Genomic DNA, 25,515 nt, shown 5'->3' with positions numbered 1-25,515 from the left:
GCCAGGCTATAGTACAAAGGCTGAGAAACTGTGCCTTGGATTTAACTGACCCTAGTCTTTTTTTTTTAATACAAGGCTCAGATAATGAATAGGTTTTAAAATTAAAATACAAGGGCCCCACATGGTATATGCTGTATACTAGATACATGAAGTGCAAAAATAACAGAAACCAGTGGGAAAATCACATCTGTCACTCCAATCAAGGCACTTTCTTCCTATTTTCATGAAGCAAATTGTTTTCAGACTTCACTCAAATCTTTGTCACAAGGAGAAAATTTGCATGATATTATCCATCAACAGGTATTCAAAAGATGTTATTAAAATTATAAAAATCATTACACACTTACAAACTACTTTTGTTTCATAACCTTTAGCTCCAACATTAGAGACTGGTCCCATGCCTCCTTTATACATTAAAATCAATTATATGCAATTCTAAATAAATATGGCAGTTCCATATATCAGAGTCATAAGAACTGAATTGAGTCTTTGCCAGTCAAATTTTTCCATAATTTTTTGCACTCGTGTATGTGACTGAAAAGAATTAGTCTTGCAGTACAGAAATATTTTCAACACCTATAAAAACCTACATGGAGAATTTCTCAGTGTCAAATACAAAAAGACGGCTCTCCCCTCAGCTCTGAAACAGCCACGTGCACTCAGTAAGCGTGCTCTGTAGCTGTCCTGAGGCCACCAGCCTTCACGCTGGGTAGTCAAGACTCTGGGTTACAGTCGTTAGCAACCCTGGAAGGCGACACTGAAATCTTAACAAGACCGTGACAGTCAGCGCGTCCGTTTCCGAGGCTTCAGAATGTGGTGCTCTTCTCTCTGTTCAGAATCATCACCTCAATGCCTTCTAAAGTCACACGTGAAAGTCGAAACCACAGGAAACTGACAGTTGGCCCCTTCCGCTTTCCATCCAGGAGAAGAAATCTAACCACCTGTAGAGCTTGCTCCTCATTCTCACACACACACCCTCCCAGTACCGGCAACCAAACCTGGGACTTCACTCGTGCTAAGGGAACACTCTACCACTGAGCTACACCATCCCAACATTTTTTCTTAAACTTCTTTGATTTTTTTTTTTTTAGGCAGGATGCCCATTAACTTGCTTAAGCCGGCCTTGAACTCATCCTACAGTTCTCGATGGCCTTCAATCTGTTATCCTCCTGTCTCAACCTCCCAAGTAGCTGCCGTTTAATCTTTCAAGGGATAAAGGCAGTAAGCTCCAGACACCCTTTGCATTTATAGTTTGACTTATCATATATCCTTAGCAAGGTAAAACTGGTTCTGCTCAAAACTCAAGAGGGAAATGAAAACGTCATTTTTGGAAGACACATTTCTATTCTAAAGGATCCATACATTTTGTGAGAACTATACGGGAAATTCACTGGGCCCCAGGTACAACAGCTTATCTCTGCACACTGCTTGTCCTGATCGGCTAAAATTCAGTGTAAAGTTCACAGCGAACTGAGGACACTCACCATCCTGCTGTTTCACGAGTCCCTGCTGAATGTATCGAATGTACGTGAAAAAGTTACACACAGAAGTGATCTAGGACGAAGGGAGAGCGTCAGTACTAGTCAGTTTTACGGCAGAGCAAACACTGTTTAACAGCATGGTCGTGTGGTCACTTACCCTGTATCTGCAAAAAGGAGAAATATAGTAATAGTTGCTCGAGTCCCCTAGTTTAATTCTGTGCTTACAGGACTTACTCTGGCCAGTGAGAGCACATTTTCTGCAAAACAACAAATTTCAGTTTTGTTTTATAATTAAAAGCATTTGCTCCCTGCCCCCCCCCTTTTTTTTACAGGTTGTCTCATCATTAAGATAGAAAATATCTGAGAACCTAATGTGTGTCAGGCCTGTTCTGGATGCTGGACCACCGTAATGAAAAGCACCAAGTCCCTGCCCTGTGGACTTATGTTCCAGCACGGGCTTAGGACCGTAACACTGAGCATGTTTCTGGAAACAGACACAGATGTTTTCCATACATGCCCTAGCTGAGAGCAAATCTACAAAGGAGGCAGCAGCTGCAGGTCAGCACTCCGTCTGCTAACAGAACTTCATCTTCCTAGCCAAAAAGAATCTAATCCAGATTATTCAAGTCTTAAAAACCTGCTAGTGGTTTGCAGGGTAATGGCCTCCAAATGGAATGTGTCTGATTGGTAGGTCTGGCTGTAGGTTTGGCTGCATTTAGTATGAGACGTAAGAAGTATAAAGAAATAAGATGGCCTTTCAGCAGGAAACCTTCACAGCTGTGTGAGAGGTCCATCTCACACCATCCTTTCTACCTGCAGCCCTTCTGGCTGGACGAGGCTACACAGTTCTTGAGGGTATACTGTGGCTTATTCCTGTCACCAAGCAGCCACTCACTGACTACTACATAAGTGATGAGCCACCTGTCACCATGCCGCTCCAGGAGGGAAGCAGGTTATCAGGCTGGACTTTGCAGCAGCAGCCTGGCTGACAACCAATCAGCTGGGAGCCTGAGCAGACACAGCTACCAGTCTTTGTCAATGCGAACCTGGCGTAGGTCTCAGTAAAACTAAGTGGCCCATAGCACCTGACGTGACATCACAAATTACACAACAGAGAAAAACAATATATATGAACTACATTAGATTTCAGTTCTAACTAAAAGAAAAACGACCCAAATGTTCCTCCACATTAAGAAACCAAGTGTAAAATACATTATGTGGAACAGGGTAATTTCAGAGGTGGCCCTGCAAATCTCTTTGAAAAGAGATTATCTTTTAATTCTTTTCAAAGAGATTACTTTACTTACTGTGCACACTTATACATACACACGTGCATGCGCGCGCGCGCGCGCGCACACACACACACACACACACACACACACACACACACCTGCACTGTGGCAATATTTCAAAATACTAACTTGGGAAGGGTCAGAGGTCAGTAAATTTAAGTTGAAAGTTCTTGTAACTTGCAAAAGGTATAACTTATTCAGAAGGAAAACGACCCTTGAATTAAAAAAAAAAAAAAAACAAGTTATACCTATTCTGAAAATTTTTTCTTTTAACATCTTGTCTCATTTTGAAAGGATTTTGCTAAAGTGTTCTCAGGGATTTAGTTTTTAGAATAATAAAATAAAAACTCCCCCTCGGAGAGAGGACCAAGCTCTGGCTTGCCAAGTCCCCCCTCTGCTCTGTGGGGGGGGGTCTTTCTGTGTGTAGGCATATGTTTCTTCTCCCCTACTAAAAGCTTTTCTCCAACTGCCTTTGAAAACAGCGTTTCTTAGACGGCCACTTCTAAACGCTCATACAGACAAGTCAATGCACGTTTGATTCTGGACTCCATGCTCGCTGGCCTTTCTCTCTGATGCTGACGTAGAACACGCTACTTACTGCTCCTGGCTCACGCTGGATGTGGCGGGGAGGGGCTTGGTCCTGCCTCAACTGAATGTACCAGGCTTTGCTGTCCCCTCAGAGAAGGACTTACCCTTTTGGAGGAGGGTATGGGGGGGTGAGTCAGGGGGAAAGGCGGGGGGTGGGGGAGGTGGGAGGAAGGATGAGAGGGGGATCTGTGGTTAGTTTGTAAAATGAATTTTAAAAAAATTTAGAAAAAGAAAAAGAAGCCGGGCGGTGGTGGCGCACACCTTTAATCCCAGCACTCGGGAGGCAGAGCCAGGCGGATCTCTGTGAGTTCAAGGCCAGCCTGGGCTACCAAGTGAGTTCTAGGAAAGGCGCAAAGCTACACAGAGAAACCCTGTCTCGAAAAACCAAAAGAAAAAGAAAGAGAAAAAGAAAAAGAGCACGCTACTGCTGCAGTACTTTCCACAGCTCTGGTCTCCAGAGCTCAGATTCTCGCTTGTCTTGTCACGTGGGGATGGCTGCACAGAAATCCAGACCCATAGCTTCTTTCAAGCCAGAACTTTTTCTACTAATTTCTAAGACACTTCCAACCATTCTTCAAGTGGGCAGTCATCTCAAACTTCTTCCTTCTTCCAGGCCCAACCCCATCTAATTTTGATCTTTCATCTGTCACATCTCTTTCTCCTCCCTGTCTTACCCGTCCCCTGAACATGCTGTTTTCCTGTTGAATTTATCCAGTTCCACCCACACCCCAAACCCTAGACCAAATCTCTCCACCTCCTAGCTGGGAGCAGTGGCGCACGCCTTTAATCCCAGCCTCGAGAGGTAGAGGCAGGCAGATCTGTGAGTTCCAGGACAGCCAGACAGGGTCCATAGTGAGACCCTGTCTTACTTACACACACACACACACACACACACACACATACCCCTACCTCTCCACGTCCAGGGGAGTCCCTAATCACTAGAGTAGTCGTGTCTTTCTCAAAATTCTTACAGCACTGTGCCATTTCCTTAATCACATTTTTGGAACCTGGTCCCCAGGAGATCTGGCTAGGCCTTTCCCTTGCAGTGTGTTTAACAGTGCAATACCTGAGCCAGCAGGACGGCTCACTGGGTAAAGGCACTAGCTGTAAAGTGTGACAGTCTGAATTAGCTCCCTGGAAGCTACCTAGTAGGGGAGAAACCAACTCCCACAAGGTATACTGTGACTTCACACGCATGCCATAATATTCTGCCCCACGGAAAGAAAAGAAAACTTACTAATAAAGAGAAGACCAACTCTCCCTTCAGTTCTACACAGAATATATACGTGCATCCCACAAATGCCTTCCCTGACCGACCCCATAAGCACTGATGTAAATTGCCCTCTAAATTTAATCTATCTAATTGGTTTACTAAGACTGTGTTGGTCCATAGCATCATTTGCCATCATTTGGAATATACTTTCATTATGTATAGTGTGCGTGACATAATACAGGCAAATTCTATAGTAAAAACCGCCACATATCATATTTAAAATGAGGTGTGATTCAGACCTTCAAAGTATAGACATCGCTGTCATCATATCTGATTTTCCATTTGAGAGGCTGCAGGGCCAAAAGGAAAATATTTGGTGTTTGTAGAATTTAATACTACAAATTCCCCTAAAATTCAGAGGTCACTGTGCTATAGGTCACAGCACTAGTTTAACATGACGACAACTTGGAGTAGATGTGTGGCCCCCAAAACACACACGTGACCAGTTATACTAGCCAAACGGACACGTGGTGCCAACATCCTGTAGTCATCCTGAGAACGTGTGAGCAGCAACAGAGACAGGTCACAACTTCTCAAAAGACTCACTAGTACCCAGCATCACAACAGCCTGACGGGAGCAGAGGACTCTGTGAGCTTTCTGGGCTTCCAGTCTCCCTCAAAAGCTCACCCTGTTATTTTTAAAATGGAAGTTAAGGCACAATTACATGCTGGTTTGGGGCAAAAACACTTCTCTGAGGTTTTAGGCCACCTTCTCAGAGGACTAGATGTGAAAACCTGCCCTGCTGTGAGATACAGTTGCCCTCCCTTTGACAATTCATAATTTCCAAATACCTGTCACATGAGGAAGACCAAACTATCCGCCAATTTCAGAATCTTTCATAGAAATAATATGGACTGTAGGTGTGGTGATATATTGTGTACCCTAATAAACTTGCCTGAAGATCACAGAACAGAAAAAGCCAGGCAGTGGTGGCACACATCTTTAATCTTAGCACTTGGGAGGCAGAGATCCATCTGGATCTCTGTGAGTTCAAAGCCACCCTGGACTACATGAGATTGACTCAGTCTAAGAGAAACAGAGCCAGGCAGTGGTGGTATACACCTTCAATCCCAGTACTGGGAAGCACACACACGCCTTTAATCCCAGGAAGTGATGGCTGGGCGGAGAAAGGTATATAAGGCGTGAGGAGACAGGAACTAAAGGCTTTTCAGCAGAAGCGTCCCTTTCAGCTGGAGGCCTTTTGGATAGAAAGCCTTTTCAGGCTGAGGAGTTGGTGAGGTAAGAGGTGGTGGCTGTGGTCTGTTCCTTTGTTTCTCTGATCTTTCAGCATTTATCCCACTATCTGGCTCCAGGTTTTTTATTATAAGACCTGTAGAAAATCCGTGTTACGCGTAGGGACTATTTTTTTAAATTATGTATATATGCATATATATCGGATCTGTGTGTGGGTAATGTTCACATAAGTGCTGGAGTCCACACAGGCCCGAAGTATCAGATTTGAGTTACAGGGATTTGGGAGCTGCCTGATGTGGGCGCTAGGACTGGACTGAACTGGAGTTCTCTCAGGAGCACCAAGCTGCTTACCACTTGACACCAAACCGTCTCTCCAGCTCCTGGTGCCCTGTGTGACTCCTGGTTAGACCAGCTCTAAGTCAGTACCTTCCCAAACTGCTTTTGATGGCAGTCCTAAGACCCAGGTATTTATACCAACTCAACTGTTCATAGATAACTCGTTCATTCTCTCTGTCAAAACAAAAATTTGGCCAGCAATTCACTAGACGGACTGGGAAACCCACTCGCTTCTCACCCTTAGTCCACCTGCATCCCCAGCGTGCACCCTGTCACTGAAAGGAGGCATCTCTGGAGAAGCCCATGCCCACCTCTTGCCTAAGTCAGTGCCAGTGGCCTTCCCTTGGGTTCTTCTCATCCTCCACAGCCACACTGAAATCTAAGAATGCGCCACCTTTCTTTACCAGACAGACCACAACTTTGTCTGGGGGGAAAATAAGCTTAACTTTGAAAAGCACCAATACCATCTGGGGATTTGTCTTTGAGCCACAGACACCAAGAAAAGCCTGAGGAGGAGGAGAACGATAATCACATTTACAAGACACAAATGAATCAACACACCACCACACCACAAACACCTTCGAGAACCCACTCTTTCCCACAAGGCAGACCTACTTTGGTCCTCCACATTCCACAGCGGAAGCCTTCACGAATCGGATGGGCTGCAGCCCCACGGGCTCGATGCTTAGAGTGTTGTTCTCCACGGCCTCCAGGACGGCTGAAGCCAGCTTAAGACAAAAACCAACAAGAATTAAATGCTGGCAGAAAAAAAAAAAAAAATCAGAATAAGGTAGTAAGTATAAGCTAGTCTCCCTTCAATTTCACAAACTTGGCCTCAGCCACCACAGAGACGGGAGAAAAAGCTCCAACCACGATCTCCATTTAATTCCTTTCATAATTCAAGGAGTTATGATGGGCAACCAAGTTACAGTGGAAGAATTTCTTGTCTTAACTGGAAGAGGATTAAAGGTGTTAATTCCAGTCTCTATCCACTCCTTACCCAAGACTACACATCCACTACAAAAGCCACTTCAAAATTAACATCCTAATGCTACATCCTGCTAAATTTATGCAATAAATACTAGTCATCTATATTAGCACTATGAACTAATTTTAGCTATGTATTTTCTCAACTTGTATTTACAGGCATAAAAATCTATAAAAAGAAAAAAATTAATATTTTTCCCGAAGTCTCCTCTGATAAACAGGAAGTAAGAGGTCCAGGTTCCTCCTGGGGGGGTTACAGCACCGAGTGAATGGACAGCAATGCCGGCCCAGACCCGCTCAGTACTGTGCACATCTGCAATTCTCCTTACAAGGACGCTACAGCTCGATCCTCAGAAGGCTTACATAAGACTCTCACGACTGAATTCCTTAAACATTAGTTGACAGGCTATTTGGAGACAAACTTGTCACATCGAAGAGCAAACTCAAATTATGACTTTACAGTTGTCTACGATTTATACACTACCTGATCCTCTTAAATGCTTTTAATCTGCCTACTTCATTCTTGCTCTTAATTCTGCAACAAGGGCCAAGTTAGCATTGTTTTTCCTGTTTATTTATGAACATACTTCTGTTCTGGCTTAGGTTCCGTCCTGGCAGTGGTGGAGATCAAGTTCAGGCCCTGCGGGGACTAGTCAAACCCTTCACCCTGAGCTACACCCCAGCTCCTCACACACACTTATGGTGCGCTGATGAGCCAGCAACTGCCTGTAACAGAGTGTGTGCAGAATGGCTTCCACTGAAAACCGAGCGTGGGTGTGTAAAACAGGCCAGCCCTCCTTCCGTACAGATCTACACGTCACACTAACACACATCTCAGTGTTTATGACCCTCAGCAAGAGAGAGGGAAAGTGTTCAGAACAGCAGTAATCACATGACATTTTACAGGAATTTGTTACATGTAAGACATTAAAACATGCAACAATGACAGCAGAAAGTGCAGAAGAGCTGTTAAAATGAAAAAAAAAATTACCTCACTTTTTGCGAATGTTAAGCATGGAAAGATATCTTCCTGATATATTTTGTCTAAAAAAGGGCATGTTCTGTCCATCGTGGGCTCGTCCTTCCAAGATCTGAATTCATTATACAGAGATAAATCGGCCTGACAAATCAGAGCAAACACAAAACAACTTTAAAAAGAACAAATATGAACCACCTGATAAAACCAAACCCTAATTTAAACATTATTAAAAGGAAATGTTCATTTAAAGTAATAAAAATTCTATCGTCCCGTAATACACCATAGCAATTTTTCTTTAAAAAATGATTAACTGGGGTTGGGGATTTAGCTCAGTGGTAGAGCGCTTGCCTAGCAAGCACAAGGCCCTGGGTTCGGTCCTCAGCTCCGACAAAAACAAAAAACAAACAACAACAAAAAAAAATGATGAACTGAATCTTTGGGTATGTCCACTATGATGTTCAAAGATGTTGCCGACATCTGAACCTCATCGGTCTCCAAATACTGTGGCTAGCTACTCTTCCCCCGTCTGAGGGTCTCTGTATAGACCCCAGCTTTCTGGAAATCACTGGGTGAGCAGGCTGGCCCTGACGAGGCTCCCGCCTCTGCCTGACCACTACTCCCAGCGATACCGGAGCTCTCTGAAGACAAAGACTGCGCTGAATAGAAAGGGTACTGCTGACCAGTCTTTTCTGAAAACTATCAATCCAGAGCCAAGGTAGTTATTTATTACTTTATTTAAAGTGAAAAAAATGGAGTCTGACCTGTGAAATCTCGTGTGGGATGAAAACTGAGAGTGGTTATTCTTTAATAAAGACAGTCCTAAAAGGATGGCTAAAATATCCGTTAGTGCCAGCCAGGGGGCAAAGGGCAGCAGCATGCACACCCTGCCGCGCTGACCGCTGTAACTGCCCTGCAGCAGCAGTAACCAGCCACGCCTCCTCCTGGCCAGCCTGCCCCTTCCTTGTACTCAGTGTGACCCCCTATGTCCTCTTCTCTACAGACCCTCAGACCCCCAGCCTACCTGGCCCACTCGAGGCCACGAACCGACACACAGGGCCACGGCCTCAGCCTTGCAGAGCTCTGGGCCACCCTTGCAGGGGCTGAGTACCCTGTGAACACGCACTGTGGGCTGGGGCTGGCCTGGGGTGGCTTAACCAGCGCTGCAGCGCCCATCAGAGAATGAAAGGCTGAGGGTGCCATGCTCTCCTAGACTTCAGGTGAATAATGGCAATAAAATCTCAACGTGCTCATTTTTCATTCCGAGTCATACATTTCTTGAGTCAAAGCTCAAGTCAGGAGGATAAAACATATTAAGAGATAAATATTTAAGATTTTCAAATTCACTTGTGAAGTTAATCGAGAAAATAGAATAAGCCCCAAAGCAGAAAAGTGAATAATAATCAAAGGAAAGATTCTGGCTTAAATTTAGGCACTGACTGAAACCACTCCTAAAAGCTGACTCTTTCAGGAACCATGGTTCCCTAAGCACTTTATAAATGCTTAATCCTCTGATTTGTGCAAGGCTGATATGGTGATCCCAGTTTACAGGTAAGGTCAGAAATAAAGTTGCTTCCCAAAGCCACACAGTGTGCCGGCTGGTTTCTAAGTCAACTTGAGACAAGCTAGAGTCCCCTAAAAGGAGGAAACCGCAACTGAGAAAATGCCTCCACAAGATAAAGCTGTGGGCAAGCGAGCCCAAGGGGCATTTTCTTAATTTGTGATTGACTGGGGAGGGCCCAGGCCATGGTGTGGGTGCCATCCCTGGGCTGGTGGTCTTGGGTTCTATAAGAAAGTAGGCTGAGCCAGGCGGCGATGGCGCACGCCTTTAATCCCAGCACTCAGGAGGCAGAGCCAGGCAGATCTGTGTGAGTTCCGAGGCCAGCCTGGTCTACAGAGCAAGATCCAGGACAGGCACCAAAACTATACGGAGAAACTATGTCTCAAAAAAACCAAAAAGAAAAAGAAAGAGAGAGAGAGAGAGAGAGAGAGAGAAGGGAGGGAAGGAGGGAGGGAAGGAAGGAAGGGAGAGAGAGAGAGAGAGAGAGAGAGAGAGAGAGAGAGAGAGAGAGAGAGAGAGAGAGAAAGCTGAGCGAGCCGGGAAGCAAGCCAGTCAGCAGCTCCCCTCCACGTCCTCTGCATCAGCTCCTGCCTCCAGGATCTGGCTCTGTTTAGTTCCAATCCTTAGATGATGAAAAATGACATGGAAGCCTAAGCAAAGTAAACCCTTTCCTCCCCAACTTGCCTTTGGACAAGGTGTTTCATCTCAGTGATAGTAAGCCTGACTAACACACACAGTTAGACCCCAAAGCCCTGCACTGTGTACATGTCTGCACACACGTGTCTTAAAAGCTTTCAGAACATCATTTCTATGACTGAAAGCCCCACCACGTTTTCTAGAGAAACAGACACAATCCACTTCATTTCAGATAAATTATCCTTGAACAGTGGTTCTCAACCTTCTAACGCTGGGACCCTTGAATCCAGTTCCTCAGGCTGTGGTGACCCCCCAACCATAAAGTTACTTTCGTTGCCACTTTATAACTGTCATTTTGCTACTGTTATGAATCGTAAAGATTTGAATTTTCTGATGGTCTTAGGCAACCCCTGTGAAAGGGTCATTCGACCCCAGAGGGGTTGTGACCCACACGTTGAGAATCATTGTCCTAGGGCACACTTCATTCAAACTTTGATTTCTTTGTGTAATAAAACTTCCTGACCTTTTCACAAAGCATTAGGATATAAAGTGTAACCAGAAATCAAAAGTGGGTACATGTTGCCTATTCATATGCATTTCAAAAATAGAGAAGCTTTTAAAATGGTGAGAAACCATCTAAAAAGTTTTACTGTAAGCAACAGGAGAAAATACATTACAGTTACTAAGTCAAAACTACAATAAAGCTAAAATTCTTTAAAAGTACACTTATTTAAAGTCAAAGAAATCAGAATCAAAGTAACCACTAAAGAAGTGTGTTAGATATATTTAGTAAAAACAAAGATGAATTTCAGATTTTGCTACATTCAGAGTTGGCTAAGAACTAAACTTTTCTGGTTACCATATTCTTTCTAGTAGCTGAACAATGGTAACAACTCAGTTACAATAGATAACCTTGGTAATTCAATCTAGTAATTCCTGGCTTCTACACACAAATGAATAAACACCAACAGCTTCTTCAGCATGGATTAGCTCAAGCTCAACAATGAAAACAGCTTTTAAAAAAATGAGGATCCTCCTAGAATTCTTGATCAATCCCCTTAAAAAGTTTTCATCACAAATGATAATAAAACTAACAATGTTTACTAATTATAAAATTTTTATTCTATACATTTCAGAATATATAGTATCTAAGTTATTTTTTTTTTTTTTGTTTTGTTTTTTTTTTTTTGAGACAGGGTTTCTTTGTGTAGCTTTGCGCCTTTCCTGGAACTCACTTGGTAGACCAGGCTGGCCTCGAACTCACAGAGATCCACCTGCCTCTGCCTCCCGAGTGCTGGGATTAAAGGCGTGCGCCACCACCGCCCGGCTAAGTTATTTTTATGTTTTCTAAAATGCGAGGCTTCTATTATTTCTGGGTTCCGTTTGTTTTCGTGCTTATTTATTTGAATCAACTCTAGGACTTTCTTACTGTTGTAAAAATCTGCTTCTCTCAGATTTCATAAAAAGAGCTAATAGTAATCTTTAAGAAAATCATCTGAGCCGGGCGGTGGTGGCGCACGCCTTTAATCCCAGCACTTGGGAGGCAGAGCCAGGCAGATCTCTGAGTTTGAGGCCAGCCTGGTCTCCAAAGTGAATTCCAGGAAAGGCGCAAAGCTACACAGAGAAACCCTGTCTCGAAGAAAAAAAAAAAAGAAAAGAAAATCACCTGATTCTCACATTCTTATACTTCCATTTTAATACTGCACTAATGGAGCATGCCAACTAGTGAGGACGTGAAGACCACCGGCTTTCCTTTACACAGCACATGCCAGGTTCTTCCCTGAATGAAAATCCGAAACGCAGAAACTTACCAGGTCTGCAGTGGGGACTCCAAGGCCAGGCAGCAGGGAACAGGAGGGAAGGGCCTCAGCCAGCTCTAGATAAAGCCTCCCCCATCTTAATATTTCATATTTTGTACTAAAAAAATTTGGTGGCAAAAAAAAAAAAAGATGACAACGGACAGCTCTCCGTGACGGGAAGTGACAAGGCGTCCTTGGCGAGTTACCTCTTTGCAGTCTTTCACAAGTGGCTGGATCACACTGAGGTCCTGGTGGCTGCCACTCATGGCACTGCTGGTACTTTTATTCCTGGTGTGCCCCCTTTTGAAAGGGGTCTTTCCAGCCGCCAGGGGCTCCTGGGTCGGTGACGTTGGAGAGCTGGACAGCACGAGTGTCTTCAGTGCGGCCACTTCGGCTTGAAGTACGTCAATCTTGGAGAGAAATCAGCACCGTCACACACACACAACACGCTTTATGACAGATGTGGCCGAATGCCAGCAGTTTGGTCAACACACTTTCAAGGACAAAAATAAGTTCAATTTGTATTTTCTGTGGGGTAACGGAAGGGAAGTAATCCAAGTTTTTTGGGTGTCCATATGGCTGGGATTCAACTGCCAGCAATGTCAAAAGAAAAAAATTAAATGGTCAAAAAAAAAAACCCTAACATTAATGTGAACTTTCAAAATCATTAAGATATATTAGCTTACGATTAGTCATAGTTCACTCCTAAATAATGAAATCTATTTAGATGTCTTTTTTCCAGTGTATTAAGAAAATAAGTATTAGCCGGGCGGTGGCGCACGCCTTTAATCCCAGCACTTGGGAGGCAGAGCCAGGCGGATCTCTGTGAGTTCGAGGCCAGCCTGGGCTACCAAATGAGTTCCAGGAAAGACGCCAAGCTACACAGAGAAACCCTGTCTCGAAAAACCAAAAAAAAAAAAAGAAAGAAAGAAAGAAAAGAAAAGTAGTATTAACTTTTAATTGTGACTACTGAATCCTTTTATGTGATTTACACAGTTTTACAGAAGTTGGCTGTGATACAAATGCACCAGTGTTTAGGGTCAATGGCACCTATATGCACCTAATTATGTTCTCATTCATGGTTTTTGCAGTTTCCAAACGTAAAGCAAGCACTGCTTGCATCAGAACAGCGCCAACGGTTGCTAAGCACCGTGGAAACAGGAATGGCTGACATCCTCCTAGTCCGTGACTAAGGCAGTGAGACTCACTTTTCCTTGGGCTTCCTTCAGCTGCTTTTCCGCTGTGGCCTGCTTGACATTCGCTTCCCTCACCATCTTGTGGGCTTCCTGAAAAAGTCAACACCTCACATTGTGGAGACGAAGTGTGTTAGCATGCATTTTTCAAAGCACATTTCAGCTACTACCCCTGACTGAAGCAAAGACAGACTGCCGAGTTCTACCCTGGCACTAAGTTTTCACGGTCCTCTCCAGGAAAAGCAGTTGGCATTAGAAGAACAGGGGGGTAAAGTGTGGACCAGACACTCTCCACTGAGCATCTATTAGCCACTGTGGCAGCCAACGTGGGCCTGAACAATCCAACAAACACCTGCGTCGGGACTGTGACCGTTAAATGGACAGAGGACGACGGCAGGGCAAGCCACGTGTTTGCAACTAGGGGGTCTGAAACTCAATCAGGGTACACACATCTACGGTTAAGTCGCAGAAAAAAATACAAGAAAGGGATGAGCAAAAACTGTGAACACCCCAACAGGAGCGACAACTGAGGAGTTTCAGTTTCCAGGAAACACGAATAAAATGATACGGTGAAAACTGTACTGTGCAGCGTGACCTGGGAAGGGAAACCAGCCTACTCTCTAGTGTTCTTAACTTTCTCATGCAGCAGACAGGACACTGTAGGAAACCCCAGTGCGGACCTGCCTTTTAGTCATAAATATCTACTCATGATGTCTCTTTACGCGGTACTGATTCAGGTTCTGACAACGAACCAGGAAAAGAGACAAAGGCCCTCCTCCTGAAGAGCGCATGCTCAGGGGACGTTCTAACGATGACAAAATTGGGGTGATAATCCGGATTTTATTCTAAGCGAAAGATGAAGTCTTTTTTTTAAGAAAGAGAATAACATGATCTCATATTTTAAAGATTATGCTTTTGTGCAAAATAATCTGTACAGGAGATTAAAATGGATCCGAACAACATGGGATTTAAGAGTTCGTATTTCAGAACTTTAATATATCCAAAAGAGATTAAGATATTTAATAAACACACCGTCTGACTACGACCGAGGCCTGGGAGCTGCCGAGTGGAAGGGTGGAAATCTCCCTCAGAGGGCGCCATGGCCCTCACAGCGGCTCATTTGCTCTTCCGGTATATGGAACTGGGCAGACAGCAGCTTACCTGTCTTGTGAACATGAACCTCGGATGACAATAAATAATCGAATGTTCACCATCAATGATTTATAACGAAATGAGATGAACCACAGATATACTTCCTGCACCATTGCCCTGCTTATCTGGCGAAGTCCTTAAGAACCGTCAGATGTAGAGAGTTCAGCATTTTCCTTTGGAAAACCACAGTTGTTGCAGAATTGCTGGATTTCCCTGGGAGAAGTTGGAGCTGTCAAAAGAAGACTATCTGGCAGATATTTTCAAAATAATAAACCTGCCTACTCTGACCTCTCCTAAGAGAAGAGACATTTAAGTCTAAATGCAGAAGACACTAATGCCAGCCGGAGGACCTGCTGACCTGGCTGGTGATGGACTCAATGTCAACTCTGCAATCTGACTATGTGAATCAAACTTCTTAGAGAGGAGACCGGGAAGAACTGACTTTTAAAATGTCTTTGAAAGCATCCGAGAGAGAAGGAAATAAGTGAACAGCTAGAAGTAAGGCCAGGAGAAAACCCGAAGGGAGAGATGAGGTGACCTTTCCAGCTGCAAGAGGGACACTGTGAAAGACGAACATGTGTCAGCGATGTCCCCGAAGAGGGTGCTAGCCTGCGGCACAACCGTCTGAGGAGAGGAAGCATAAGGCACGGGCCTGCCGATCAACGGCATGTCAGAATGCAGGATTCCTAACTGTTCGGGTCATTTTCTTTCGCTGTCTTTCTGAAGGTGACATGATGGAAGCCTATTTCACCAGGGCTTCCCCAACTTTCTCCACCTGAGATGCCAAGAACACCACTTCTAGGGCAAAATGGCAGAAGTGTGTTTAGGGCCATTTCAGAAACGGTTGAAACTGTTTTTTAAATACGTAACTTGTATTAAAAATTTCTCTGACAATTTGATATGTGTACGCAATGCATTCTGGCTACTTTCACCCCACCCGTCCCCTCTCCCTCCTACCCGCCACCTTCCCTTTTCAAGTCCCTTTCTCACAGTCATGTCTTCACACACGTGACATCTACGTGACCACGTTTTGAACTATCCACCGGGTCCTGCCGGGCCAGCCTGGATACAAGTGGTACACGAGTCAAGACAACCACTGCATCCTCCTCAGCACCCAGCAGGAGCCAAGAGTTCATCAGGGTGGGGTACGGTCCCGTGAGCCCCTCCCGGGCCCTGCTGGACTGGTGACAGGCCCAGTCTTGTGCAGATCCAGGGCTGTGAACACAGCATTTCTGCAGCCCTCCTCCATATCTCCTGGCTCTTACTTTTTTTTTTGGGGGGGGGGTAATTTCTTTTTTATTTACTTTTTGTTTTTTTGCATCCCAAAGTTTCCCTCCCTTCCCTCTTTGTAGTCCCCCCCCTCTTCCACCCGACTCCTCTGTTTCTCTTCAGATAAGGGCAGGCCCCCCTCCTACGGTGATCAGCCAGCCATGGTACATCAAGCTGCAGTGAGACTAGGCACCTCCTCTCCTATTGAGGCTGGACGAGGCAATCCGGTAGGAGGACAGGGTCCCCAAAGCAGGCAACATCGTCACTGATAGCCCTTATTCCCACTGTTAGGAGTCCCACAAGAGGACCAAGCTACACAACGGTAATGTATACGCAGAGGGCCTGCCTGGTTCAGTCCCGTGCAGGCTCCCTGGTTGTCAGTTCAGTCTCTGTGAGCCCCTACGAGCCCTGGTTAGTTGATTCGAGCCCTGGTTAGTTGATTCTGTGGGTTTTCTCGTGGTGTCCTTGACCCCACAGGGTCTTATAATCCTTCCTCTCCCTCTTCCGCAGGATGCCCAGAGCTCTGCCTAATGTTTGACTGTGGGTCTCTGTACCTGTTTCCATCACCAACTCCTCTTTTTAATGTTTTTCCTTTTAAATAAAACTCAAGCCAACACTTGAAACAGCAATTCTTCTCTTTTAAATCCTTCTTTACATTTGTTAATTTATTTTGTGCGTGCCATGGCACGCATGTAGAATCAGAGAACAACTTGCAGAAGTTAGCTCTCCATTTCTACATTTCTATATGGGTCCCAGGGATGGAACTTGGTCACAAGGGTCCTCACCTGCTCAGCCACCTTGCTGGCCCTACAAACAGCAATTTCTGAAAGTCAAACTTTCTAACAGTACAATCCAAACACACACTAGTTGGATATGTAAATCCTCAGGAATGATGTAAGAAGAACATATTTTAAATTTTTGTTTTCTGTAGTTAAACCCATGTTTCTAGAGAAGCAGAAAACCACGTACAGTAAAAACACTGTAATTCCTAACAGACTACAGTCCCGAATCTGCAGTGAGGCATTTCAGGCGGCATTCACTGGTAGTGGAATGCACAATGCAGTGCGCATATCGCGTGTTCAGAACCAAGGTGAGGCCATAAGCTGTGACATGGGAGAGCTCCGCAAACACCTGAGGTTCACTGCGTGCTTGGTTTCAAGCTAACGTCTGGTGAGTGTCCACCGACACCTTCCCCTCTTGTCCTATCCTCCATTCAGTTACACAGCCCCAGTTTAAGGAGCTGGGAAATGACTACGAGTCACCAAACTTCTGTAAAGGGCCAAATGGCATTTGGATTTCAGGACCACGGTTTCTGTTATAATGATTCAACTTTGTTTTTGCACTGTGGAAGCAACCAGAGGTAATACATAAATGAACTGCCTGTCTCAATAAAAATTCAGTAACAGTAAAAGTTGTACCTTCTATTCAAAAACAAAAACGAAAACATACCTCACCTTGCCCATATTTTTTTGGTGGTGGGAACACTTAAGATCTACTTTTCAGCCAACTTCCAACATATCTGCCACCATCTAACCAACATCTCCGTTTCTCCCATCCCTCAAGCCCTGGTAACCACAATCTACTCTGCTCCCATGACCTCAACGACTTCAGAACCCACGTGGAAGGGAGACCATGCGTCATGGTCCCTTCCTCACATCATCGTCTATATTGCCTCAAATGGTAAAATTTTTCTTTAACTTTTAATCATTTGTGTGTGTGTGTGTGTGTGTGTGTGTGTGTGTGTGTGCGCGCGCGCGCGCGCGCGCGCGCGCGCGCGCGCGCGCGCCAGAGGACAACCTTCAGGAGTAGACCTCTCCTTCACCAGAGGCCCCACCACCGGGGGATTAAGCTCTGGTCATCAGCTTGTCCAGTGACCGCTTTTACCCACTGAGCCCTATCAACCTGGTTTCCCTTTTTAAAACGGCTTGATAGTGTCTACACACACCATGCTTCAGATGTATTCATTCGTTGGTGAGTGTGTGTTCACATCTGGCTTGTGATAACACTACAGCAATGAACATGGGAACACAGATAGCAAGAATAATTTTATTCCTTTTGATATATTCCTAAAAGTGAGATTGCTGACTTCTAGTTTCTTTTTTCTTTTTCTTTCTTTTTTTTTTTTTTTTTTTTTTTTTGTGGTGGGGGCATCTGGCTGTTTTGGTGGTTGTTGTTTAATTTTTTTGTGGTGGAGGTGGGGCATCTAGCTTTTTTTGATTGTTGTTGTTTTAAGACACGATCTCACTATGTAGCCCTGGCTGTCCTGGAACTCACTGTGTAGACCCAGGTTGACCTCGAATTCAGAGATCCTCCTGCCTCTGCCTCCTGAGTGCTAGGATTAAAAGCATGCACCACCACCACCCGGCTCTATTTTTATCCTTTTAAGGAGAAATCTCCATATTTTTGTCCATAATAGCCATACCAACAGTACCACATCCTTGCCTGCACATGCTCTGTTATATTTTGATACCGTGTGGTAACACCTCACTGGGGTTGCGGTCTGCAATTACCTGACTGGTGGTGTTGAACATCTTTTCTATACCTTCCACTGTGTGTGCTTCTCTTGAGAGAAGGTCCGTTCGATGCTCACCCTGCTTTTCATTGCACTGCTCATCGATATTCCTTACATACTGCAATTATCCCCTGGTCAGACGCACTCTGCAAATGTTTTCCCACCCACTGCGCAGCATGTTAATTTTGGTAACCAGTGTGTACGGGTTTTAGTTTGATGCAATGCCATTGTCTATTTTTGTTCCATTTTCTGAGCTTTTGGTTTCATATTTAAAAAAATAAAAATTAATTAATTAATTAATTAATTAAGCAAGCACCTATCCCGACCAATGTCAAGAAGCTTCTCCCGAGTTTCTGCTAGTGTGGCTTCAGGTCTTTTAACTCAATCCTAGTGTAAGGGTTCAGTTGCATTATCTACGTGTGTGCATGTTTTACTGAAGGCACTGTCCTTTCTTCAGTAGATGTTTACTGGCCCCTCATTAAGAATTAGCTGATTACAAACGCAGACTCATCTCTGGGCTCTACTCAATTCCACTGGTCTACTATCTTTTATCTTTTCAGTGACGCCGCAGTTCTGAGTGCTGGAGCTTTGTCATGTATCCTGAAATCAGTAAACGTCAAGCATCCAGCCTGACTGCTCAAGAGTATTTTGGCTGTTTGGCTCTTTTGTAGATCCATGTGAATTTCGGGATTTTTTTTTTCTATTTCTGAAAATAATGTAACTGGGATTTTGATAGTGACTACACTGAATCTATAGATCGATGGTTACATAAAAATTTAGCTAAACTAATTCTTCCCATCCATGGAATGATTACTTGTGCATCTTCTTTAATTCCCTTCATATCAACCTACCATAACTTTCAGTGTACAAATCACTGTTTCTAAGGAAGTGATTCTTGTGGATGCTTTTAGAAAATTGTCTTTAATTCCCTTTTCAGATCACTTGCTGTATATAGAAATACTACTGACTTTTTTTAATCTCAAACTTTACAAAGTTCATTTATCAGTTCTGTTTTTGTTGCTGAATCTTTTGGCTTCTCTACATAAATGATAATCATCTGCAAACTTGTTCTGACTAAGATTTAGTACCACATGGCATCCTTGGCTTGGACCAGAGCACAGAAGAAATACTTTCAGTTCCTCCCAGTGATCATGATGCTGCCTATGTTTAATACGTGGTCCTCAGTGTGTGGAATAACATTCCTTTAATACCTCATTTGTTAAAAATTATCATAAATTAGTGCTGACTTTCGTAAGATGCTTTTTCTCCATCTGTTGAGACGATCCCATGGTTTCTATCTCCTATGAATGAAGTGTATCACACCAGTTGATTTGCTGATGTCGGACCATCCTTGCATTCCAAGAATAAACCCTATTTGGCCATGGCATATGGTTCTTGTCATGTGCTGTTGAACTCAGCTTGCGAGTATTTCAAGAGTTTTGCACCTTAAGTGTGTCAGGACTACTGGCCTACAGGGTTTTTCTCATGGCATCATCCCTGGCTTTGCCATTACAGTAATATGGACTTTGGAAAATGCTTTTAGAAGTGTGCTCCCTTTTATTTACATTGTTTTGCTTTGTTTGTAGCAAATGTTTGTTATTTTGCTTGACTGTCTGGTAAAGTCACCTGTGAAGCCATCCAGCACTGGACTCTCTCTCACCGGTGAGTTGGCCTTGGCTTTGCGGTGTGTGTTACTGACTCAGTGTCTGTCACTGGTCTCCTCTGACTTCCCATGTCATCTTCATCCCATCTTGATAAACTGTTCATTTCTAAGAATTTCTCCATTTCGTCTAGAGTATTTGACTGAGTCTGATTTTTCATACAGGACTCTTGTGACTTTATGAAATCTCCATCCATCTCTTCTTTCGCCTCTTTTTAAAGCTTTCTCTTTTTCCCTTTGTCTAGTAAAGGTCTTGGCTATTCCTTTTTTTCAAAACAGCAACTCTTAGTTTTGTTGATATTTTCCTTTTTTGTCCTGGTCTGTATAACTACTGCATACACTCTGTTACTTACTTCCTCTTGCTAACCTGGGACTCAGTTTGTCCTTTTTCAAGTTCCTTGAGGTCTGGCATCAGGTCGGGTGTCTTCTTGTGGCTCTCTGTGGGCATTACTGTTATGCAGTTTTCCCGGCACTGCTTTTACTGCATCTCATAAGCCTTTACTGCGCTATGTTCTCAGTGTTTGTCTCAAGAAGTTTCTCAAATTCCTTTTCAATTCCCTCTTTAACCCCACAGTTCAAAGTGTCTTAGTTTCCACATACTTGTGTATTTTGCTGTTTTATTGTTGATTTCTATTAGCTGTCACTGTGGCTGCAAAAGATTGTGGAAATCTTTTGTCTTTTTAAATTTATAATTAATTTTTCAATGTAACATGAATTACTCTAGACAATATTTCATGTACACATGAGAAGAATGTGGATTCTTTTGTCATGTGGGAAGTTCTACGTATGTCCGTAGGTACATCTGGTCTAACACTATTCTTGCTATGGCTCTATCCAAACTACTGCTTCTTTATTTGATTTTCCATCTAAACAATGTATCCATTAAATACAAGGGGTATTAGCATCTCCTACTATACATCTACATTGCTGTTCCTCCCTTCAGCTCCAATAGTATTTGCTTTGTACATCTAGGTGCTTTGCTGTTGGGTACATATTTAATTGTATCATCTAATCAAACTGATCTTTTGTCATTATGTAATGAACCTGTCTCTTAATGACAGTTTTGAAAGTCTATTATGTGCAATTCAAATAAAACAACACCTGTTCTCCTTACCAGTTGCACAGAAATCTTTCTCCACCCATTCACCTTCAGGCTGTGGGTATCTACATGTATATTTTGATTGGAGAATTTGGTTTGTTTACATTTAATGTAATTATTATAAGGTACAGACTTACTCTTCCCATGTTGTCCATTTGTGTCCTCTCTAGTCTGTAGTTTCCTTGTTCCTCTTTTCTCTTGTTCTCTTCATTGTGGTTTGGTGGTATGAACGTGTGTGTGTGTGTGTGTGTGTGTGTGTGTGTGTGTGTGTGTGTGTGTGTTGGTATACGGATTCTTTTCTCTTTTGTGTATCTAATGTCATTTTTATTTTGATTATCAGAACTCAAACTAAACAGTTCCCCATTATAACACTGATTTCAGCTGATTAACTTCAACTACATGCAGACACTTTAAGATCTGCCAACCCATCGTGCAGCCCCAGGACATGGCGACCTCCACAGTCATGAGCCAGTCCTTTACAAGAAGTGTCTGTCTCTCTGTCTCTGTCTCTGTCTGTCTCTGTCTGTCTCTCTCTGCCTGTCTCACACACAGATGCTCCACTGCATCTGTCTCTCTATGCCAATGGCACTGTTATCAAGAGTCAAAGCAGAGCTGGGTAGAAATCTTGGTCCTGAGGGCAAGCTGGAGATGAAGAGGTGTGCCATTTACTGTCCCTCAAATCACCCTGCGACAATGACTACACCTCAAGGATTTGCCATCATAAAAGAAAATTAAAAGTTAAACAAAGTAGCCCCTAAATAACTGGTAACATTTAAAACTCAAGTCACTAACCTCTCCTTTTACACACACATGTTTAAACCGCCAGATACTGATAACCTATGGTATTCTATTTCCCTCTTTACACTATTTTAAATGAGGGACTACATTTCCTTATTATAATCACAGATTATGTTCTCTTTTTTGCTTAGAGGGATTATGAGCACACATGGAGCTAGCCATGTCCTTCTCAAGATTCCTTCACAATCTTCCGTCAACATGTGAAACTGAGATGTTGCTCTTGGCCCCATGGGAACAGACCAACCTCAAACAGACTAGCTGTGAGTTCTTCCAGCTCCTGCCCGAGTTGATCTCGCACTTTCGAGAGCCTCTCACATTCTTCATCTTTTAACTTCAATTCCTATGAGAAATTGATAATTTTGTTTTAGATCTCTTCAGTCTGATATGAGAGTGTAACGATAACATAATAGTTATTAAGTAAATAGTAAAATATTAACACCATCTCCTACATGTTCCTATTGAAAATGCCTAGTCCCTGCTAGATGGAAGACAACTGGACAACTCTCCAGTAACAACTAATCCCAACATGTTACATTAGATCTCTTCCGTGAAACATCCTGAGACTAAACATAACACATAAAAAACACGATTCCCCCTTCAGCTTTTCTCTGAACATGCTTATTTCTGTAAAGCATGTGCTTCTTTCAATTTTGTGTATCAATGCCGATAAAATTAATTACTTTCTAAAGTTTATTTGGAGGAGAGAGATGGCTCAGCCAGTGAAGTCCCTGCCACAAAAGCACAAGGACCCAAGTTTGGACCCAGAACCCATCCATGTGAAACAGCCAGGCACAGCGGTGCACATCTGTAATCCCAGCACCGAGGAGGCAGAGACCGACAGATCCTAGAGCTCCCTGGCCAGCCAGCCTGCAAACACTCAGTGAGGGACAAACACGGGAGAGCACCTAAAGAAGACACCTTGGTGAGCCTCTCATGGCCACTTTTGCACAAGCATGCACATCCACATGCATCTCACACACACACACACACACACACACACACACACACACACACACACACACAATATTACTTACTGTATTTAAACATCAAAATACTCCATTTCATATGCTGAAGTCTCCCTAAACTAACCTTTCAAACACAGATTTTAAAACAACTGACACTCCTTCCGCGTCCCTCACAGTTCCGCTGATAATGTAATGACGAGTCTTGTGACGACGAAGGCAGCTTAGGTTTTCAATCTCCCAAGGACAATTCCTGAAACCCGAACATCCTAAGCTTGCGAACCTGATGATAAATCCTCAACAGAACTTGGCAGAAGAAAATCCTCGCAAAGCTCAGGGTATAAGAGAATGTGTCCTCACTGTGCAGGAGTAGGTGAAGTAAAGACTCAGACCCACAACTCATTACAAAGTCCTCAAAGGATGAGGACTCTCACTTTGGAGAAAACTGGAAAGAAGCAGGAAGGTTCCCCAGGCCGCACCAGCAGGTAAATGCAATCAGCCACATGTTCCATCCTTAGGCATCGAGCTGCTAGGAAACTCTTAAGCACTCACAGAGGGCAGGAGCAGTGAGTGAGAGGCCTCTCCCAGCACAGCCTCGCTCTGAGGGAAAGCCTGTTCAGAAAACCACCAAAACTCTGCAGCCAGGCTAAGACAGGGCTCTGATCTAATAGTGGGGTGCTGAGAGGGTAAGACCCCCCAGACACACTGCCCTAGAGAAGACCTGGCTGGACAAGGTGTAACTCTCAAAGGAAGGCCCCACTGGCTACCCTGTTCCTTCACCCACACCTCCGAATACTCCACTAGAAACTCAAGTTATATGCACATGAGAAGCAAAAATGGATATGCAAAGTTACAGTTCAACAGAAACAAGACGTTCTGGAATGCTGCTGTACAGCAGGCTGACTAAAGTAAAAACGTGCTGAGCATTTCAAAAACCGTAATAAAGGATTTCGAGAACTTTGTCAATAGAAAATTGTGAAGCGCTAGATATGCTTAACACGATTTAAACATGACACAACATACATATGTATGAAACTTAATAGTGATACATTAATGTATATGATTTTTATGTTTTCTGTCTGTTAAAAACTTTTAAAAGCCAAGTTACCTATAAGGGAGAAAAAAATTGAATGTCTGAAACTTCAACAGCAATATTTTATGCTACAAAACAACAAAGTAATATTTTTAAATACTCTCTAGGCTATAAATTAGTGTTTTATATCCAGCCAAACTGTCTTTCTTTTTTTTTTTTTTTTTTTTTTTTTTTGGTTTTTCGAGACAGGGTTTCTCTGTGTAGCTTTGCACCTTTCCTGGAACTCACTCCATAGTCCAGGCTGGCCTTGAACTCATAGAGATCCACCTGCCTCTGCCTCCTAAGTGCTGGGATTAAAGGTATGCGCCACCACCGCCCGGCTCCAAACTGTCTTTCCTAAGGTCACAAAGTAAAGCACCTGTAGGGTCTTGGGAAATGTCTGCCCTATGAACCTGCTGGAGTGGTGGAACAGAGTAAGTTTTGGTAGCTCAAACAAGGTAAAAACTGCTGAAGCTTTCTTTACTAAGAGCGAAAAGGAAACTGTCGAACTGTGACTTAGAATGAAGCCATCTAAGAGTAAGAATAACTGAGGGGATGACGTGATGGGAGAGTGCGTGCCTAACAGGATGAGGCCCTGGGTTCGATCCCTGGGTGGGGGTGAGGACACGGATGGGACACACACACAGGACAGGGAGGGGACAGAGGAAAGGATGAGTGGAAAGGGACAGAGAGAAAGAACGGTGAGCCACAGAGAGGACTTGTAAAAGACCTATGTGCTGAAGACCTAGTATCCAAAATATGAAAGGAATTATTAACATTAATAGAAGAAAAACTTTAAAAATGAACACAACAGCAGACCAAGACATTGCACCAAAGAAGACACAGAGGTGACATGTTTATGAAAGAATGTTCTCAATGTTCTTTCTCATTGAGCAACTGCAAGTGAAAATAAACTGCCACTAGATAGCCATCAGAACGGCCAAAGCCCAGCCACTGAAGACACTGAACGCTGGTGAGGACATGGAGAACAAGAAACTCCATCCCTGCTGCTGGGGGAACAAAGCCCTGCAGTCCTTTTGAAAAATGACCTGACAGCTACTTACAAAACCAGACCCAGTCTTAACACACGATCCGGTAATCACACTCCTTGCCAGAGATCCAAAGGAGTTGAAGACTGAGGCCTCGCACAGATGTTTAGGACTTTACCTGTAATTTCCCAGACCTGGAAGCAGCCAAGGTATCCGTTACTGGACAAGTAACTGTGGTCAATCCACACAACGGATGAGCACTTGGGGGTAAAGGAAGTGAGCAATGCAACCATGGAGAGAGATGCAAGAAACGTAAATGCGTGCCGCTAAGTGAAAAGCCGACCGGAAGCTGCATTTCATCCCGCACCAGATGCAGATCTGCAGAGGTTTTGAAAGGAAACAGGAGGGACACAGGACCCGGGACAGTGCTGAGAACCGCAATGCCCAGTGAAACTGTACATACTCCTGACCAACACAAAAGGAACCAGCAAGACTCCCAGTCAGCTCCCAGAAGACCGGAGCCACAGCGAGGCTGTCACTCACAGAGGCAGAACCTACCAAAGCTGCATAAACTCCGCCCACTAGAGAACTCAGGAGCTTGTATCATTCAGCTCTTCAGAGTTCGTCCTTGACTCACACTCTAAACAGGGTCGCTCCCCAGTCTGGTCCAAACCATCTGAACTTT

At 43.8% G+C, this 25,515-nt stretch overlaps 1 protein-coding gene across 3 annotated transcripts in view; it reads right to left on the bottom strand.

Annotated features, from left to right (window-relative positions):
* LOC114699030 (RAB3A interacting protein) overlaps positions 1–25,515 on the bottom strand; it is a 46,484-nt gene that overhangs the window by 1,547 nt on the left and 19,422 nt on the right. For 2 of the 3 annotated variants that reach the window (XM_028877939.2, XM_028877940.2), the window contains exons 5-11: positions 22,052–22,147; positions 13,333–13,410; positions 12,331–12,534; positions 8,144–8,272; positions 6,781–6,893; positions 1,639–1,738; positions 1,485–1,554 (exon numbers count right to left, since the gene is read on the bottom strand). In XM_028877939.2, coding sequence (XP_028733772.1) covers positions 1,485–1,554; positions 1,639–1,738; positions 6,781–6,893; positions 8,144–8,272; positions 12,331–12,534; positions 13,333–13,410; positions 22,052–22,147 — 790 coding nt within the window. Of the gene's footprint in view, positions 1–1,484; positions 1,555–1,638; positions 1,739–6,780; positions 6,894–8,143; positions 8,273–12,330; positions 12,535–13,332; positions 13,411–22,051; positions 22,148–25,515 lie in introns of those variants that run through there. The other variant, XM_028877941.1, reaches the window with a different exon arrangement.

This window comes from Peromyscus leucopus, chromosome 18, assembly GCF_004664715.2.
Source record: "Peromyscus leucopus breed LL Stock chromosome 18, UCI_PerLeu_2.1, whole genome shotgun sequence".
Lineage (NCBI taxonomy): Eukaryota > Metazoa > Chordata > Mammalia > Rodentia > Cricetidae > Peromyscus > Peromyscus leucopus.
The sequence above is the reverse complement of the archived record's forward strand: the minus strand, read 5'-3'. Positions and strand labels throughout refer to the sequence as shown.